The following is a 19,763-nucleotide window of genomic DNA, read 5'->3' as shown; positions in this document are numbered from 1 at the left end:
ACTGTGTATTGGGGGGATGCGAACGATAAAACGCAACTATGCAACTGTCAGCTACGTCATTTAAAGTAGGTGGTGTCGAACTTCCACCCCCATTTCTCAGCCAGTATAGCAACGCAGTACGTCGTCACCAAGGACGATCAACAAGGAAATAAAGGAGGCAAACGTCACAGACTCTCAGGAGCTGTTTTGACACAATGATTTACAGCAGTGCCAATTGTTTGACAGTAGTCTAGTCAGGATGATTTGCAGCTGCTTACGAATGTCAACCAACTCAACCGGTGTTCAAGAACAGCATCCCAGTGGGACTGCCTTTTGCCTGGTGCAATGTATTACAGGATAGTGAACAAATAACTTTAAACTAAGCCTGCTGATTATCTTTTATATCTGTGGAGCTACAAATATAACTACTTCCCTAAAAGAATTGAAGCAACTACACAAAAAAAAACAAGATATCTATTAAGGAAACAGAAAAACCTGTGGCAAAAATCACTGATTTTCTTAAACTTTTTGAGGTTAAATATAGTTATTAGCAAACTTGAAAATAGAGTAAATTTACGATAAATGTAGATAATGTATGCTCCTCTTCAAGGGAAAACTAGATGTAAGACAACATGTTAGTTAGAATATCTGCTACAGTAACTAAATCACGAGTGTCAGTTTACTACAAATTAGATTATGCATGGAGCAATTATAACTTCCAAAAATTCCCAAAAATGTGCATTTATTTGCACTGATATATAATGAAATTCAGGATGATTTATTCTTTGGCAGTATCAAAAATGCTGATTTGGTATGAAATAAGTTATCCAAAAACATTCGTACTCGTAACTTACAAAAATACATTTTTGTAAGTGTCCAAAAATCCTCAAAAATAACCTATTTCTCAGGTAATGATACAACAAAATTAAAGAACATTTGTCCTGAATGAGGATAGGCGTACTGTCCTCAAAAATTTTAAAAGAGTACAAGTAAGTTTAAGCCTACAATTGATGATAACAGTAGGAGTTTATCCCAACATTTGTGAATTTACGAAATTTCACAATACATCACAACACAAACAGTTATTGTTACAATCAAAGAAAGATTGTGCAAAAGTGATGGAAACAGTAAAATATGTGAATCTGGAATTTCAAATCAGCACGCAAATTTGCAGATGCAGTCTTGCACAAAGGAAAATAAATATAAATAAACATGCAAACAGCACAGATTTTTTTTTACTTAGCTGTTTCACGCCAACGTCTATACTGGTGTGCCAAAGGAGAACGCTACAACTTGAGCTTATCTCAGTCAGAATCTGGTAAAATGTGTAGCACAAACAAAGCACGATTTCTGCCTGTTGCAGCTAACAATGAATAACTAGTATCATCAGAATTGTCCAAGAGCTTCCTCTTGATGGCTCTCCTACGCTGTCTGGCCACCTTTAAATAGATTTTAATAAACTATCTGAAGACACCAGCCATTCCTTGTCTAAACAAAGCACGGCTGCTGGAGTCTAATCCTTTGCTGAGCCCAATCTTCTGCAGACCTTTGCCACTTTTTTATATGGGCCTGATTGCGCAGAGCCTCATCTTCTGCGGACTTTGCCACTTTGTTATACGGCCTTAAATACAGTTTTGGTACCAGTTCCACATCACATTCCACACACTCATTTGGATTCATTTGGAGTCCGGCCACGAAGTCATTTCTTTAGTAGACTAATATCTGCAAGGTCTTGGAATATTGGTTTTAATTCATCCGTTATGGTATGTGGCAAATGATGAGGGTGATGTTTAGTTACATTGCCTCTATTCTACTTGCATCAACTATCTCCTCCTCCTGGATGCAGCCCTTGTTGGGGATCTTCACTGCCTAAAGCTGAGTGAAAAAATACAGAGCCCTGGCTGTTGTTCTCATTAATTCTGCATGTCTTGTATTTTATCTAATTGCTAGACCTTAGCAATATCGCAAAATCTGTCAGTCAGTTTTTCCATCCTCAATTTCTTGCCATTCATGCTAGTGTCGAGCTGTTGAAGTCTTGATCCCAACATTTTCTGGATGTTGCCAACAAACCGTAGTTTTCAGATGTTCATGTTCTTCCCTTGGTCCCTCAGTTCCCAATTTCTTTGAATGCCTCTGAATCATCACTCCAAGATAACAAATGTATGTAAAGTTGCATCATTTTACTAAATGTTGATTAATACTCCTTACTCCAGCAATTTCCATACTAAAACTTGAATCAAATTTGCTACACACTCTCCCTCATGTTTATTTCTCATTTTATCCTTGGATCTGCACATCTTGGAAAGTACTTCCACATCAACTTCCTTGCCAGCGTCCACACTTGTATCCATTACAATGCCATTCAGAGATATGTGACTTCCCTTCTGCCAGCTTCCCTCAAAAGCTATAGACAAGTCCCTGTTATTATTATTTTCAACAACAGATCCCTCAACAGCACCTTTCATATTTTCCTGTCAATGATAAATGTGTCAGATTTTGAGGGCGGAGCATAGAGGTTCATCACACCACATAACATGGCACTGCAGCCCTGCACTTACCTACAGACTGTAATCCATACAACACCAGTTCAATGTGTATATCACATAGTTTACCTGTATCTACAGTAGCATGCGAGGAATTGAAAAAGATAACATTGTGTTTGCAATAATTCCACATCAACTCTAATCGACAAGGAAGACCTACATATATGTAGCTCTCAGTGAAAAATATTTTCTACAGTGTTCCTGAAAGCATCTGATGATAAAAACACATTAATCATCTCATATTTTGTAGTCCCAGTTTTTACTTTCTTGTATCATTCTTCCATTTCGGTTAGTAGCTAGTTTTCTTTTTGAAGCACTTTCAGATGTAGTGGCAGGAGCATCACAGTCAATGTACCACTACCAGTGTAGAAGTTAGATGCAACTGGGATATCAAATACTGACATGAACAATGCATTAGAACAATACTGAGTACCCTTTACTTTCCAGCACCAACGTAAATACTTTTTAAATACCTTCAGACTAGGTCTTGGCATGTTTTTTTTTAAATAAAAAAAAATTAAATTAAATTAAAAAAAAATCCTCAATAACTTCACCAAATATGAGTTTCACAACAAGCACATGGATATAACAAAAAAAAATTTAGAAATGGTGCAAAACTGATTGTCAACTGTCTTGTAGTGTAGCCAACAGAAAAGATAGCTCTACTGTGATCCATTAAATCTCTGGCAATGCAGACTACATCAGTCATGTTCTGTATCTCATAAACACAGTATGGAATATCATGTGCCGCAATTTTTTAAAAACTATTGAGGATACTTCTATCCACATCATCTCAATGTTTTATACACAATTTTAAATGGGAGACTCTAAACATTTTGAAAATGCATTTTCCCAAAAATTGTTTTGCTCATCAAAAAACTCATTCTGTATACCCTTAAGAAATGTTAGTGGAAAATAAGAAGTTAAGCTTTTGTGTAGATCTGGCACTGGCGAACTAACTGTCAACAAATAAGCAAGTGATGTTGTTGTTGTTACTGTTGTCTTCAGTCCAAAGATTGGTTTGAGGTAACTCACTATGCCAGTTTATCGTTTCTTCTCCGCTCAATTACCTTAACCTAAATTCATTTGAATTTTATTGGTCACATGATCTATTATTTAATTTCCAGCATTTTTCTGCAACACCACATTTCAGTTAGTATTATATGTAATTAAAAACATAACTTTTAAAGGGGGGGGAGGGAGATGAACCTCCATCTACATATACACTCTGCTAGCCATCAAGCAATGTGTGGCGGAGGGCACAATTCCCACCAAAGTCATATCCCCCCCCTCGTTACACTCGCGGATCGCACGAGGGAAAAATGACTGTCTGAACGCCTCATTATGAGCTCTAATTTCCCTTATCTTTGAATCGTGATCATTGCGCGATTTGAAAGTTAGTGGTAATAATATATGCTCTACATCCTCGGCGAAGATCGGATTTCGGAATTTAGTGAGCAGCTGCTTCCGCTTAGCGCGTTGTCCATCTGCAAGTGTATCCCACTTCAAACTTTCTATGAGATTTGTAATGCTCTTGTGATGGCTAAATGTACCAGTCATGAATCTTGCTGCTCTTCTTTGGAATCTCTTGAATCAGACCCAATTGGTACGGGTCCAATACAGATGAACAATACTCTAAGACTGGACGAACTAAAGTATTGTAAGCAATTTCCTTTGTTGAAGGATTGCATCACTTCAGGATTCTACTCTAAGACTGGACGAACTAAAGTATTGTAAGCAATTTCCTTTGTTGAAGGATTGCATCACTTCAGGATTCTACCAATTAACCACAATCTAGAGCTCACCTGACCCATTACTTGTGTAATCTGATCATTTAATTTGAGATCATTTCGAATAGTCACACCCAGATACTTGACAGATGCTACCGCTTCCAAAGACTGGGCATTTATTTTGTACTCATACATTAATGGGGATTTTCGCTTTGTTATACACAATAGGTTACACTTACTAATATTGAGAGATAACTGCCAGTCATTACACCACACATTTATTTTCTGCAAATTCTCATTAATTTGTTCACAACTTTCATGTGATACTGCTTTCCTGTAGACTACATCATCGGCAAACAGTCTAATGCCGCTGTCAATACCATCAATCAGATTGTTTACGTAAATCGTAAAAAGCAGCGGACCCATTACTCTGCCCTGGGGCACACCTGAAGTTACGCTTGTTTCTGCTGAAGTCACCCCATTCAGGACGACATACTGCTCTCTGTCTGTTAGAAACTTTCTATCCAACCGCATATGCCACTGGATAGACTGTAAGCGTGCACTTTTTGGAGCAAGCGACAGTGTGGAACTGAGTTGAATGCCTGATATAGATATGTTAGACATTTCAGGATTTAAGCTAGCTTCCTACTTCTGCAGAGTAGATATGGATGGAGGAGGAGTTGCCACATTTATCAAAAACTGCCATAAATTCAAAACCATTGACATTAATAAATTCTGTTTAGAGCAGCATCTAGAAGCATGTGCAACAGAAGTAGAGTTCCATAACAGATCCTATATAATAATAACTATTTACCGAGCACCTGCAGGAAATTATAATCTATTCTTAGATCATCTAGAAGCTCTTTTGGGTTATTTAACAGGAAGAAACAAAGAAATTTTGATTGCTGGTGACTTTAATACAGATTTTCTAATGCAATCTTCCAGTAAACATTCACTGCAGTTAGTAATGTTGTCTTTCAATCTAACTCACACTGTAAACTTTCCAACTAGGATCACTAAATCCTCAAGGACAGCCATTGATAACATTTTTATAGACAAATCAAAGGAACAAAATCATATCATAAAACCTGTTATAAATGGACTATCAGATCATGACATGCAGCTCCTTGTTTTAGATGTAAATTCTAAGCAGATTATCAAGACTGCTAAATCTGAGTACAGGAGAGTAGTCAATCAACCAAAAATTGAGTGTTTTAGAAAACTGCTCAAAGATATGAACTGGAAAGATGTTTTTATAGTGCTCATGACATGAATGAAAAATATAATACATTCATGAACAATGTCAGTACCATGTTTGAAAACTGTTTTCCTCTAAAAGTTACTCAAATTAAACAGAAGTCTATAATAAAACCATAGATTACACAAGGAATAAAGATTTCCTGTAAGACAAAAAGGAAAATGTATCTGTCGACCAAGAATAGCTCCAATGCTGATGATTTAGCTAAATACAAGGAATACTGTGAAACATTAAAAAAAGTAATTCAGACGTCTAAACAAATGCACTACGAGAAGAAGATAGCAATGTCAGGGAACAAAATAAAAACAATATGGGATATAGTGAAAGAGCAAAGTACTTTATATCCGCTACTGATAGAATGGGACTTTCAGGATCAGTAAATAATGCCCTTGAATATCTGAAACTAGCCTTCACAAATAGCTTCTAGTACATGAATGTGTCACTCACTTCACCAAAAGAAATAATGTCCATAATAAAATCTTTAAAAACAAAGCATTCTAGTGGGTACGATGAAATATCAACAAAGTTAATTAAGGCATGTTCTTGTGAGTTTAGTACAATTCTAAGTTACTTGTGTAACCAGTCAATTATAACTGGGACATTTCCTGACTGGCTAAAATATGCAGATGTTAAACCTCTATTCAAGAAAGGGGATAAAGAGGTACCATCAAACTACAGACCGATTTCACTTTTCCCAGCAATCTCAAAATTTTTAGAAAAAGTAATGTACAGGCAGCTGCTCAACCATCTGACCACATATTATCAAGAACACAGTTTGGATATCTGAAGGGTTCTGATGTCGAGAAGGCTATTTACACCTACAGTGAAAATGTACTTAATTCATTAAATAACAAATTACAAGCAGCAGGTATTTTCTGTGATTTGTCAAAGGCATTTGATTGTGTGAACCACAACATCCTTTTAAGTAAATTAGAATTCTATGGTGTCACGGGCAGTGCTGCAAAATGGTTCAAGTCATACCTCACTAACAGGAAACAAAGGGTGTCAGTGCAAGGGACTAGTGAATTAAGTCATCAGTCATCATCAGAATGGGAAGAAATTACATGTGGTGTCCCACAGGGATCCATCTTAGGGCCATTGCTTTTTCTTGTGTACATTAATGATCTCTCATCAGTTACGCTGCCAGAAGCAGAGTTCGTTTTGTTTGCAGATGACACAAGTATTGCAATAAATAGTATGTCAAGTGTAGTTCTAGAAAGATCTGCTAATGATATTTTCATGGATATTAATAAATGGTTTAAAGCCAACTCACTGACATTAAACTTCGAAAAGACTCACTATATGCAATTCAGAACCTGTAAGAGGTTGCCACCCAGCATATGCATAAAATACGAAGAAGAGCAGATAGAAGAAGTTGACAGTCTTAAATTCCTGGGATTACAACTTGGTAATAAATTCAGTTGGGAAGAGCACATCACAGAATTGCAGAAACGCCTTAACAAATCTGTATTTGCAATTCGAGTGTTAGCAGACACAGACGACATAAAAATGAAAAAGCTTGCATACTTTGCCTACTTTCATTCCATAATGTCATATGGTATAATATTTTGGGGTAACTCTTCAAGTCAAACAAAAGTTTTCAGAGTCCAAAAGCGTGTAATATGTATTATTTGTGGATAAATTCACGGACGTCCTGTAGAAACCTCTTCAAAGAACTGGGTATACTAACTACTGCCTCTCAGTATATTTACTCATTAATGAAATTTGTCCTAAATAATATATCTCTTTTCCCAACAAACAGCTCAGTTCATACATACAACACCAGGAACAAAAATGATCTGCACAAATCTGGGCCAGATGCCTTCCTGTCGTCTAAACACTATGTCAGCCATCCTTGCGTTTGTTCGATATTTGAAAGGGGAAATGGTGCTGCAGTCCTCTATCGTAAATGAGTTTTTGAAAGCTAGGATTAGGATTTTGACCTTCTGTTTATCACCATCCATTACATTACCCGTACTGTCAGCAAGAGAAGGTATTGAATTATTTGTAGCGTTCATAGATTTTATTTACGTACAACAAAAATTTTTTGGGGTTATTTTTTTAATCTGCAGATAAAATATTGCTTTCAAATTCGTTAAAAGAATCTCTCATTGACCTTTTGACAGCTTCTTTCATTTCGCATGATTTCTGTTTGTCAGTGGGGCAGTGACAACATTTAAAACGACTGCGTAAAATTCTCTGCTTTCTCAGCAACTTCCTAATATGTTTGTTGTACCAAGGTGGGTCCTTTCCCTTCCCTATATTTTTGCTAGGCACATACTTCTCTAGTACATGGTGGACAATACATTTAAATTCCGACCAAAGATGCTCAATATCTTTGTGTCCCGTGGTGAATGCTTGGAGCTGACTATGAAGATATTCATTAATGACACTTATTTGCTTTCCCAAACAAGAAAACTCTACACTGCTTCTTTGCCCTCTTTTTTTTGTAACCTCCACTGACACAGAAGCCACAATGACATTACGGTTGCTAATACCTTCTTCTAGATTAACCTGAGGGGATATGCTGCTCGCTGAAATAAATTACTAGATGTAGACTTTCAAATATTGCAGCAGAACTGAACATAGACCACCCTGCATCTATACACTACTTGCTGAAATCAGTCTATCATTTCTCAACTTTCTTTTCAACTTGTGGAAAAACTAATTTGATTATCATCATTTAAGATATATTACATTTAACAGTTTTACCTCATCAAACTAAACACAGTTTTGGAAATTACAACACAGAAAACGCATCATGAAACATAAGGGAGGAAACAGTGCTGTGCTTAATTACTTTACCTGATGCTGCTGTGGAATACGACTCTCAAGCACCACAACAGGTAAATTTTCATGATCATCTTCAGTAGATGTTGCAACAGTGACACATTCTGGTCCCATGGGAGGTCTGTTGGCACCCAATTCAGTCATTTCCATTTGCTGTTGATGCTGATGGTGGAGCTGATGCTGGATTGCCATTGGGTTTGGCTGTAAATGCTGGTGTTGAGGCTGCTGGTGAATGTGGATTTGCTGTTGCTGCTGCTGTTGCTGTTGAGGCTGCAGAAGTTGTTGCTGGTGTGGATGTGGGTGTTGATGCGGGTGCTGCTGAGGTTGTTGATGCTGCTGATCGATAAATTCTTTGAAGATATTGCGACGCAGAGGTTCAGGTTGGCGCTGTCTTTTTATGCCTGTGAGACGTCGTAATTTGGTGAAAGAGCGTCGAGAAAGAATAGGCATTGGGGTCACAGGACCCTCTTTTCCATCTGGTACTTCACAAAGTCCTTTGATTTTTAGTTGGTCAGCTGTTTTCAATAAAGACTGCAAAGCAAAGAGCAAATGGCTGTTACCAAAATAGTCCTCACAACTATTTATAAACATACATTGTTATTTATAAATAGAAGTAAAGCTTTCATAAAGACAGGACCTATAAAATGCAATGGTTAAAGTGTTACTCAGCAAGGTGAATTGGGAACCCAGCTGTTGCAGGAACTAGCTTGCTCCCACAACTAGGTACAGTCACATTCCAATTCAAAGCAGCGTGCATTGTTAGCTCATAGTATGAGTATGACAAGTGTTCATGAGCGACAAGTGCAGAAAATACCTTCACAGGAAGCCATGAGAACCTGCTGTTAATGTCATTAATTTTACTGACAACAAGAAGAACATAGGTGTGATGATACCAACAGATGAGGCACCAGCAAGCAAATGTTGACAAGGAAAAGTTAAGTAGGTCAATGGTGTGCAAATTATGGAAGGATGGACATGATGCTGAGTGGAACAATTTTCTAGTATGAGCCCCAACACAGAACAAGTAAAATGCACACAATAATTATTTCACTGTTGGTATAGATAAATGTATTATTAGGCAGCAGTGTCTAAAATATTGAGAAAAAATTGTTCCATCTATGGGATTTGATTTTAAAAGGTGTCTTAATAAGTGAGTCACTATTTATTTTTCAAACACACAACACTATAAATACATGCTGAAAAGTCACAGTATCTGACAAGTATTGTTGAACAACAGCGTCATGCAATGTTCCATTACTGTGAATACATAATTTTGTTTCATGGTCATTTCTCCTCTATGACTGACAGAGAAACTTGTGGACTGTCATGTAGAAATGGACAGAAAAATATTAAAAATACATACAGAAAGTCAAACTTATGGCATTAACTGAGGAACACCAACCTTCCCCTCTTCATTCTACTGACTAAATTTTGCAAGAAAATGGTTTCCTACCTACTGCTGCCATATCATCTAGCGCTAATTCTATAGGATTAGTCTGCAATCTTGCAAAGAATAAGATCTGTAATCATAATATGTCAAGTATCTCACACTCCAATGCAAATAAAGAATGGCTGACACTTTTGTTGCTAATAAACAAACTTCATCTATCACCTTGTCCGATGTAAGCCTTTCAGTGTTAATGCTACTTTATTGACTTGTGTATTAATTTCGCTGCTTTTATATTCAAGTAGCTTTTCAAACAATGGAAAATGACAATATTATGAAAAGGATAGATTGCTTTTCACTATATAGCGGAGATGTAGAGTCGCACATAGGCACAACAAAAAGATTGTTATACAAATAAGCGACTCAATGTGTCTGCTGTATGCTGAGTAGCAATCTATTCATTTCATAATACTGCCAAGTAGATTTTCAGTTTGCTTCACACAGCTCAGTAGATCTCCTTCCAGACCTTTCAACTGAGAAAAAATTTTGAAGTGGTTGCCAAGTACTGAACCCAAGGCCTAAATATTAATGGTCAAAATCATTGACCACTAGACCACTGTGTCAGTTTGCTTTTGCTGCTATAATATTAGCCTTTACTCTTGTGATATTAGAAGACCTGAAAGGCTAAGTATAACACCAAAAAAGTGAGTGATGACTATCGTACTCTGATAGACGAGGAAACTGAAAACATAATAAAATCAGTCAGCACATATTCAAACAAAGAGTCAGTAGCATAATTTGTGACAAATGGCAGATGATAAATGAGAAACTCCACTGTGAAATGTAGTGATAGCTCCAGGGAATGTAATTTTATGGATACTGCAAGCGAAGCATCATGAACTACTAAGGTGAGAAATACTGTATGTTCTGTTTCTGACCTTGTTCTAAATGGACACTTCATTCAGTGGTATGTAACGACACACAGTGTGTGCATAATAGTAGTGGAGTGTACTCTGTTTGCTACAACCTCTCCCTGCTTCTCAAGTGTAATGGCCAGTTTACCAGTTCAGTTTGCGGAGTGGCACTAGCAGGAGCTACTAGCAAAAGCACGAAACGAAAGGGGAGGGTGGGGTGCAGTTGTTGTTATTCTGCAGACATATGTAGCCATTTTCTGCAAGGTACAAGGTGATAAACAGAAGGATTAAAAAATGAAAAGAATTAAAACGAAGAAAAACAGCTGTTGTTGCTCAGTAAATAAATACACCCTGCAAGAGAGAGGTAAAGGAACCTGGTACTAAGAACTATAAAATATAACATAGCTCCAGAATGATACACTTCTCTTTTGCATAAGTTTGTATTTACTATGTTCCTGTGTAGGTTCATCTTCTGTCTAGTTTCATATGTGTGTATATCATAGTTGTGTTTGAAGATATTTCCTTTTTTAAGATGCTCCCTTTTGTGAAAATTAGTATTTCATATACACTCCTGGAAATGGAAAAAAGAACACATTGACACCGGTGTGTCAGACCCACCATACTTGCTCCGGACACTGCGAGAGGGCTGTACAAGCAATGATCACACGCACGGCACAGCGGACACACCAGGAACCGCGGTGTTGGCCGTCGAATGGCGCTAGCTGCGCAGCATTTGTGCACCGCCGCCGTCAGTGTCAGCCAGTTTGCCGTGGCATACGGAGCTCCATCGCAGTCTTTAACACTGGTAGCATGCCGCGACAGCGTGAACGTGAACCGTATGTGCAGTTGACGGACTTTGAGCGAGGGCGTATAGTGGGCATGCGGGAGGCCGGGTGGACGTACCGCCGAATTGCTCAACACGTGGGGCGTGAGGTCTCCACAGTACATCGATGTTGTCGCCAGTGATCGGCGGAAGCTGCACGTGCTCGTCGACCTGTGACCGGACCGCAGCGACGCACGGATGCACGCCAAGACCGTAGGATCCTACGCAGAGCTGTAGGCGACCGCACCGCCACTTCCCAGCAAATTAGGGACACTGTTGCTCCTGGGGTATCGGCGAGGACCATTCGCAACCGTCTCCATGAAGCTGGGCTACGGTCCCGCACACCGTTAGGCCGTCTTCCGCTCACGCCCCAACATCGTGCAGCCCGCCTCCAGTGGTGTCGCGACAGGCGTGAATGGAGGGACGAATGGAGACGTGTCGTCTTCAGCGATGAGAGTCGCTTCTGCCTTGGTGCCAATGATGGTCGTATGCGTGTTTGGCGCCGTGCAGGTGAGCGCCACAATCAGGACTGCATACGACCGAGGCACACAGGGCCAACACCCGGCATCATGGTGTGGGGAGCGATCTCCTACACTGGCCGTACACCACTGGTGATCGTCGAGGGGACACTGAATAGTGCACGGTACATCCAAACCGTCATCGAACCCATCGTTCTACCATTCCTAGACCGGCAAGGGAACTTGCTGTTCCAACAGGACAATGCACGTCCGCATGTATCCTGTGCCACCCAACGTGCTCTAGAAGGTGTAAGTCAACTACCCTGGCCAGCAAGATCTCCGGATCTGTCCCCCATTGAGCATGTTTGGGACTGGATGAAGCGTCGTCTCACGCGGTCTACACGTCCAGCACGAACGCTGGTCCAACTGAGGCACCAGGTGGAAATGGCATGGCAAGCCGTTCCACATGACTACATCCAGCATCTCTACGATCGTCTCCATGGGAGAATAGCAGCCTGCATTGCTGCAAAAGGAGGATATGCACTGTACTAGTGCCGACATTGTGCATGCTCTGTTGCCTGTGTCTATGTGCCTGTGGTTCTGTCAGTGTGATCATGTGATGTATCTGACCCCAGGAATGTGTCAATAAAGTTTCCCCTTCCTGGGACAATGAATTCACGGTGTTCTTATTTCAATTTCCAGGAGTGTATATACAAGCAAGGCAGTGGCAATATTTTCAGAGTTTTAAAAAGGGGTCTACAGGAACCCTTACATTTAGATTTTTTTATCACCCTGATAATCTTTTTCTATATTTTAAATGTTTTTGCAGTATTTGTGGAATTCTCCCAAAAAATTATTCTGTACATAAGTAGCGACTGTATACTGCAATGATACATTGTCAGCACTGATGAGCAGGTTGTATTTTGAGTGAGGACCCTAACAGCACATGCTGTGAATTCAGTCTCTTATTTCAATTGTTTAGGTGTACCTCTGACTTCAGATCTGCCTGAATATGTACACCTAGAAATTTTGTATGACTGACCTTCAACACATTTTTTCCTTTGATAGTGAAAACAGGGTTTACAGGATGGAGGTTTTGTGTGGTACGAAAGTTAACTGCCACAGTTTTTTCAGAATTTATGATGAGCCTATTGGTCTTGAACCTGTGTGTTAAGGTATGCATAACTTATACTGCAGCCTCCTGCAGATTTTCCTCATTCTTCTACAAGCAGTACAGTGGTTCCATCATGTATTTTACTAGCCAAGTCATTTACATACAGCAGAAATAGGGCATTTCCTAGAACTGACCCTTGTGGGACTCCATACTTGATTTTCTGCTCATCACTGTAAAAACTAGAAATTTTTTGTGTTTCGCTGTCTTGGTGTTTTATTTCTGTAATCTGCCGTGATTACTGAGGTACAACTGGATACACTTTTCAGACTGGCCTCTAATTCCATAATTACTTAATTTACACAAGAGAATGCCATGATCAATTACATCAAAGGCTTTACTTAGATCCAGAAATATCCCAAATACATATTGTTTATCATCCACTGCTTTTAATACTTCATTTAAGAAGGCAAAAATTGCTGACTGAGTTGACTTTTCAGCTCTGAACCCATGTTGGGAGTCACTTATCAGCCTCTCTATTTAGGAAAACTGTTAATCTTCCAAGCAACATAATTTTGCTGAGGCCTGACAAAACTGAAACTGGTATATAATTAGCAATATCACTTTTTGCACCCTCCTTATGCAAAGGTGTTACTTTTGCAGTTTTTACATTATCTGGAAATACACCACTCTCAAAAGATGAATTTACTATGTCTGTTAGTGGTTCCACAATAAATGTTGCACTAGCTTTGACAATAGCATCTGTTATCTCATCAACATCCACTGAATATTTATTAGGTAATTGTTTTAGGATTCTTGACAGTTCCTCACGTGTTGGTGAATACAGGAATAATGTGTCCGAATGAATTTTTTGATCTGAGTGATTGGTTGGCTGTTTGTCATGGTATGTATTTATTAACTGCTGTGCTATATTTGAGAAATAATTGTTGAAAGCACTAGCAACATGTTTGGGGTCAGTTAGTTTATTTTTATTCATAATCAGCTCAATATTACTGTGATTAACTGGCCTGGTGTCCATTTCTTTCCTTATAATTTGCCAGGATGCTTTAGTTTTATTCTTGGAATCACATAATATTCGGTCATTTTCTAGTTTTTTTGCTTTTGAAATAACTCATGTTAGTATTCTTTTGTATCTTTTGAAATATGCAATAAAGTCAGGACTGGTATTATGCTTGAAGTACTCATACATTCTCCTTTTATTTTGACATGATATCCTTATCCATTTTGTAATCCACTTGTTTGTTTTTTTTTTTTAGTAGAGTTCAACATAGTTGCTTTCTTGGGAAAAGCCATTAAAACAAAAAAAAAGAAGAAAAAAAGTTTGAATGTAGCCATAAACTTATATTTCTTATTGGTCTCATTACAGTCATATACACTCCTGGAAATGGAAAAAAGAACACATTGACACCGGTGTGTCAGACCCACCATACTTGCTCTGGACACTGCGAGAGGGCTGTACAAGCAATGATCACACGCACGGCACAGCGGACACACCAGGAACCGCGGTGTTGGCCGTCGAATGGCGCTAGCTGCGCAGCATTTGTGCACCGCCGCCGTCAGTGTCAGCCAGTTTGCCGTGGCATACGGAGCTCCATCGCAGTCGTTAACACTGGTAGCATGCCGCGACAGCGTGGACGTGAACCGTATGTGCAGTTGACGGACTTTGAGCGAGGGCGTATAGTGGGCATGCGGGAGGCCGGGTGGACGTACCGCCAAATTGCTCAACACGTGGCGCGTGAGGTCTCCACAGTACATCGATGTTGTCGCCAGTGGTCGGCGGAAGGTGCACGTGCCCGTCGACCTGGGACCGGACCGCAGCGACGCACGGATGCACGCCAAGACCGTAGGATCCTACGCAGTGCCGTAGGGGACCGCACCGCCACTTCCCAGCAAATTAGGGACACTGTTGCTCCTGGGGTATCGGCGAGGACCATTCGCAACCGTCTCCATGAAGCTGGGCTACGGTCCCGCACACCTTTAGGCCGTCTTCCGCTCACGCCCCAACATCGTGCAGCCCGCCTCCAGTGGTGTCGCGACAGGCGTGAATGGAGGGACGAATGGAGACGTGTCGTCTTCAGCGATGAGAGTCGCTTCTGCCTTGGTGCCAATGATGGTCGTATGCGTGTTTGGCGCCGTGCAGGTGTGCGCCACAATCAGGACTGCATACGACCGAGGCACACAGGGCCAACACCCGGCATCATGGTGTGGGGAGCTATCTCCTACACTGGCCGTACACCACTGGTGATCGTCGAGGGGACACTGAATAGTGCACGGTACATCCAAACCGTCATCGAACCCATCGTTCTACCATTCCCAGACCGGCAAGGGAACTTGCTGTTCCAACAGGACAATGCACGTCCGCATGTATCCCGTGCCACCCAACGTGCTCTGGAAGGTGTAAGTCAACTACCCTGGCCAGCAAGATCTCCGGATCCGTCCCCCATTGAGCATGTTTGGGACTGGATGAAGCGTCGTCTCACGCGGTCTGCACGTCGAGCACGAACGCTGGTCCAACTGAGGCGCCAGGTGGAAATGGCATGGCAAGCCGTTCCACAGGACTACATCCAGCATCTCTACGATCGTCTCCATGGGCGAATAGCAGCCTGCATTGCTGCGAAAGGTGGATATACACTGTACTAGTGCCGACATTGTGCATGCTCTGTTGCCTGTGTCCATGTGCCTGTGGTTCTGTCAGTGTGATCATGTGATGTATCTGACCCCAGGAATGTGTCAATAAAGTTTCCCCTTCCTGGGACAATGAATTCACGGTGTTCTTATTTCAATTTCCAGGAGTGTACATCTTTCCAACTTTCACCCTCTAGGAGAGAACAAAAACATTCCACATTTTTTATACTGAAATTCCTTACAGTGTGTTGTATTCGACTGGGAATTTGGGGTCCTGAAACATTCATTGTGAGAATTTGAGCATAGTGATCGCTAAAACTGATGTTTACAACTTGTGTGTTATAGGCATATTTGGACGTATTTATCAAGATCTGATCAATAATAGATGCAGAGGTAAGTGTTTCTCGAGTTAGTTCAGTTACCGTTGGACTGATGTTGAACAACTGGAGTAAATTTACAATGTCATCTCTGAATTCATTGGATTTTGAGAAATCAATATTAAAGTCACCACACACAATTATATTTTTCTTGGGAGAGTGAATTTCTTCCAAGAGTTCCTCCATGTGATTGTAAAACATTTTTTGTCTCCATCTGGTGACCTGTATACACAAATAATAACTGTATTTTGCCTTGGTAGTTCAGCAACAGAGTGTTCTATATCTTTTCCACAGGACAGTTTATGGTATTTAGTTACACTATTGAATTCAATATTTTCTTTAACATATATACAAGTACCCCCATGACTCAATATTTTCCTACAAAACATGCTTGCAAGTTTGAACTGAGGAAGGTATGTTTGCTCTAACGTATCTTGTTTCAGCCAGTGTTTTGTAAAGCATAATACAGAAATAGCATCTAGATCATTTAATATTATTTCTATTTCATTTAATTTATTCGGGAGTGGCTGAACATTTTGATGGAGTAATTTAAAATTAGGGACAGGGAGTGAATCATTCCTTGCTTGACCACTTACCTCACTACTTGAGCAAGTGTACTTAGTGGTAAAAAATCCTCATGTTTTCCAGGGATGGTATCCATGGTGTTTGCCTTGTGGCTTGCTGGTTCACCGTTTGTGGTTCCTGCCCTTCTTCTGTTGAAATGTTCCCAATTTTCAATTTTTTCTGTCCTTTTTCACTCATCTGTCGATTAATGACTGCCTTGTTGCTGCATTTGATGGCTTGAAATTCGATCTAGTAAGTGTGTTGTTATGACTTTCATTGGGCTTATATTTTGTTATAAAATGGTCCATAATAGTCTATTTTTCATGGGTGGCTTTTTCACTTCGAGACTGGCACTTTCTATCCGATTGTCCATTTGTGTATGCTTTTTTCCTGTACTGGTACTTGATTTTCCAGTTTTCGTCATGTGTACGAAAGGAGCAAGCCTATTACAAATGCAAATCTTTCCTTGTTTGTTTAGATGTAAACCATGAGTTGTATATTCATTTCTTTTCAGGCGTTCGATTTCTAAATTCACAGATAATCTCTTCCTACACACGGATGTGGCACTGTTGATTTTTTCTAACATAATCTGGTTTGCAGCTTTGATTTTTCCATTTAGACCTTGTGCGTCATTTCTAACCAGTATTGGGTGAATTACCGTATTTACTCGAATCTAAGCCGCACTTTTTTTCCGGTTTTTGTAATCCAAAAAACCGCCTGCGGCTTAGAATCGAGTGCAAAGTAAGCGGAAGTTCTGAAATATGTTGGTAGGTGTCGCCACAACTAACTTCTGCTGTTGAATATATGTAGCGCTACACAGGCATGCTTTGCAGGCACAAAGATAAATTCTGGCACCATATTCTCTGCGTCAGTAAATAAATTTTAAAAAAGGTGGAAGACGAGCTTTTTTCTCCGCCCCGAATTTCGACCACTGGATTTTCATACATTATCCAACGAAGTAAATACAAATTCCGTATTGTACATCTTCGAATGTAGCAGCCTTTCAGTGTACTACGAAAATCCGACTGGCAAGACTGTTTGCAATGTTTCTGAACTGAATTTTTTCCTACCTGTGAGAAGAGATGGTTGCTAATGGGAACTTTTATGAATTGTGAATCACATGCAATATTCTCTTCACCATAAGAATAATACGAATATAAACATTTTGCCATGTATTCTTTCGTGTTTGCGCTATCTCATTTAAATCCTATCTGCCTAATAAACTACGAAACTAGACTGAGACAACAGCAAACGCGGAAGAATACACATATCATGTCATGTTTATATTCGTATTATTCTTATGCCTAATAGTGATACAGTCAGAAATGAAGCACGGCAATTGAGTAGATTTTTAAATCTAAGATGACTTTAATTTCTGTGCAGAACGTAATGTACTAAAGAGGCGTCTGTAAAGATTTTCAAACAGAGAAAAATTTTCACTAAATTCTCGTTCGGAACATCTTCTATCATACGCAGTTTATTATTTGGTTCTTGTTGATCATTATCAAAGAAAGCAGCAGTATAAATAACAACAAATAGAAGTCTCTTGCCATTGTTTCGCTACTGAGACGATTCTTTGCCTTTGAATATGTCTGCTTGTGTGTGTGTGTGTGTGTGTGTGTGTGTGTGTGTGTGTGTGTGTGTGTGTGTGTGTGTGGGGGGGGGGGGGGGGGGGGGGGGGCGCACGCGCGAGAGATAGTGTATACCCGTCCTTTTTTCCCCCTAAGGTGAGTCTTTCCGCTTCCGGGATTGGAATGACTCCTTACCCTCTCCCTTAAAACCCACATCCTTTCGCCTTTCCCTCTCCTTCCCTCTTTCCTGACGAAGCAACCGTTGGTTGCGAAAGCTTGAATTTTGCGTGTATGTTTGTGTGTCTATCGACCTGCCAGCGCTTTCTTTTGGTAAGTCACATCATCTTTGTTTTTAGATATATTTTTCCCGCGTGGAATGTTTCCCTCTATTATATTCATATCAATAATATACACGTTTCCTATGCTCTGGTAGTTCTGCTGTTATTTTATTTAATGTTTATGGCTGTTCCGTTGGAGGACAGCACTTAGTACAAACCAGATCGGAGTTTTCGTCTGTCAACATGCAACATTTGGTACAGATCTGAGTGTCTGACATCTGGAGGTCTGGGTGTGAGAAACGTATAATGCAACATATGACATACATAGATGAAGTTGAAAAATGATGCCCGAAAAGTGGAAATACAACATCACATAAAGTCAATGCAGACAAATAAGCTGATAAAGATATTCATTAATGAAAGATGGATGACAAATTAATACAATAATGCCTAATGAAGAAAAAGGGTGACAATCTTTTGCAATTACCAAACTTGTAAATATGACAGCAAACACAAAACAACTTTATGTAATTATGAAATTTGACTTGCAAAATAATACTCTTAAGATTTAAGTTTTAATTATAGAAAGGGCTAACCCGTGACTAGTGAGAAAACAACAAGTAATTGGCTTCCACTGCTCCAATAATGTAGGAGTAAATTCCTGAATAACTATGCAAATCTGATAAGACATAAAATGGAGAATGTAGAAATAATCCTGTTTGACACAAAAAATATTTTTTTCTTACTATATGAAAAGATTTTTGAAATGTAAGAGGGCATAAATGTAAAATGTGATTTTCATGGTGCAATGTTATAATTACGAACTTCCAGCATGCTGGAATAGCTGTGGGTTAGCAACTTCTGTTAATCAGTATGACAAAAAAAACAAGCCAAAGTTGCGAATTTCACTTTTTATTCACTTGACGATTAGTTTCAGACCAGGACCCCACTTTCAAATCATCATAACATAGTGAAAAATGCTATTTCCAAAAATGCTAAAACATGTCAAAAATGTGCAAATGAACAGCTACAGCACAGTTATCTGTATGCGCTGTAAATGTTTGCTCATTTCTGACACGGTTTTTGCATTTTTGAAAATACCACTTTTGACTATGTTACAATGATTTGAAAATGGGTCCAGGACCAAAACTAGTCACCGAGTGATTAAAAAAGTGAAATTTACAACTTTGGGTGGTTTTTCATCGTATTGACAATGTTATAATACCTCTATTGTATAGCATCTTTGAAGGAACTGAAATGATCGACGCACACTTTCAGGGCATCTAGAAAAGAGGAGACAAGAAAGATTTTTTTTTTTCCTTTTTTTATGATAA

The 19,763-nt window shown here is 39.5% G+C and overlaps 1 protein-coding gene across 1 annotated transcript in view; it reads right to left on the bottom strand.

The window, feature by feature from the left end:
- The window catches only part of LOC124789177 (protein bric-a-brac 1), a 261,959-nt gene that overhangs the window by 113,293 nt on the left and 128,903 nt on the right, over positions 1–19,763 (bottom strand). The window contains exon 4 of the mRNA XM_047256470.1: positions 8,316–8,831. Within this exon, the coding sequence (XP_047112426.1) occupies positions 8,316–8,831 (516 nt within the window). The remainder of the gene's footprint in view (positions 1–8,315; positions 8,832–19,763) is intronic.

The sequence above is a fragment of the Schistocerca piceifrons genome, chromosome 3 (assembly GCF_021461385.2).
Source record: "Schistocerca piceifrons isolate TAMUIC-IGC-003096 chromosome 3, iqSchPice1.1, whole genome shotgun sequence".
NCBI lineage: Eukaryota > Metazoa > Arthropoda > Insecta > Orthoptera > Acrididae > Schistocerca > Schistocerca piceifrons.
Note: the sequence above shows the minus strand (reverse complement) of the source record. Positions and strands in the feature narration are given on the sequence as shown.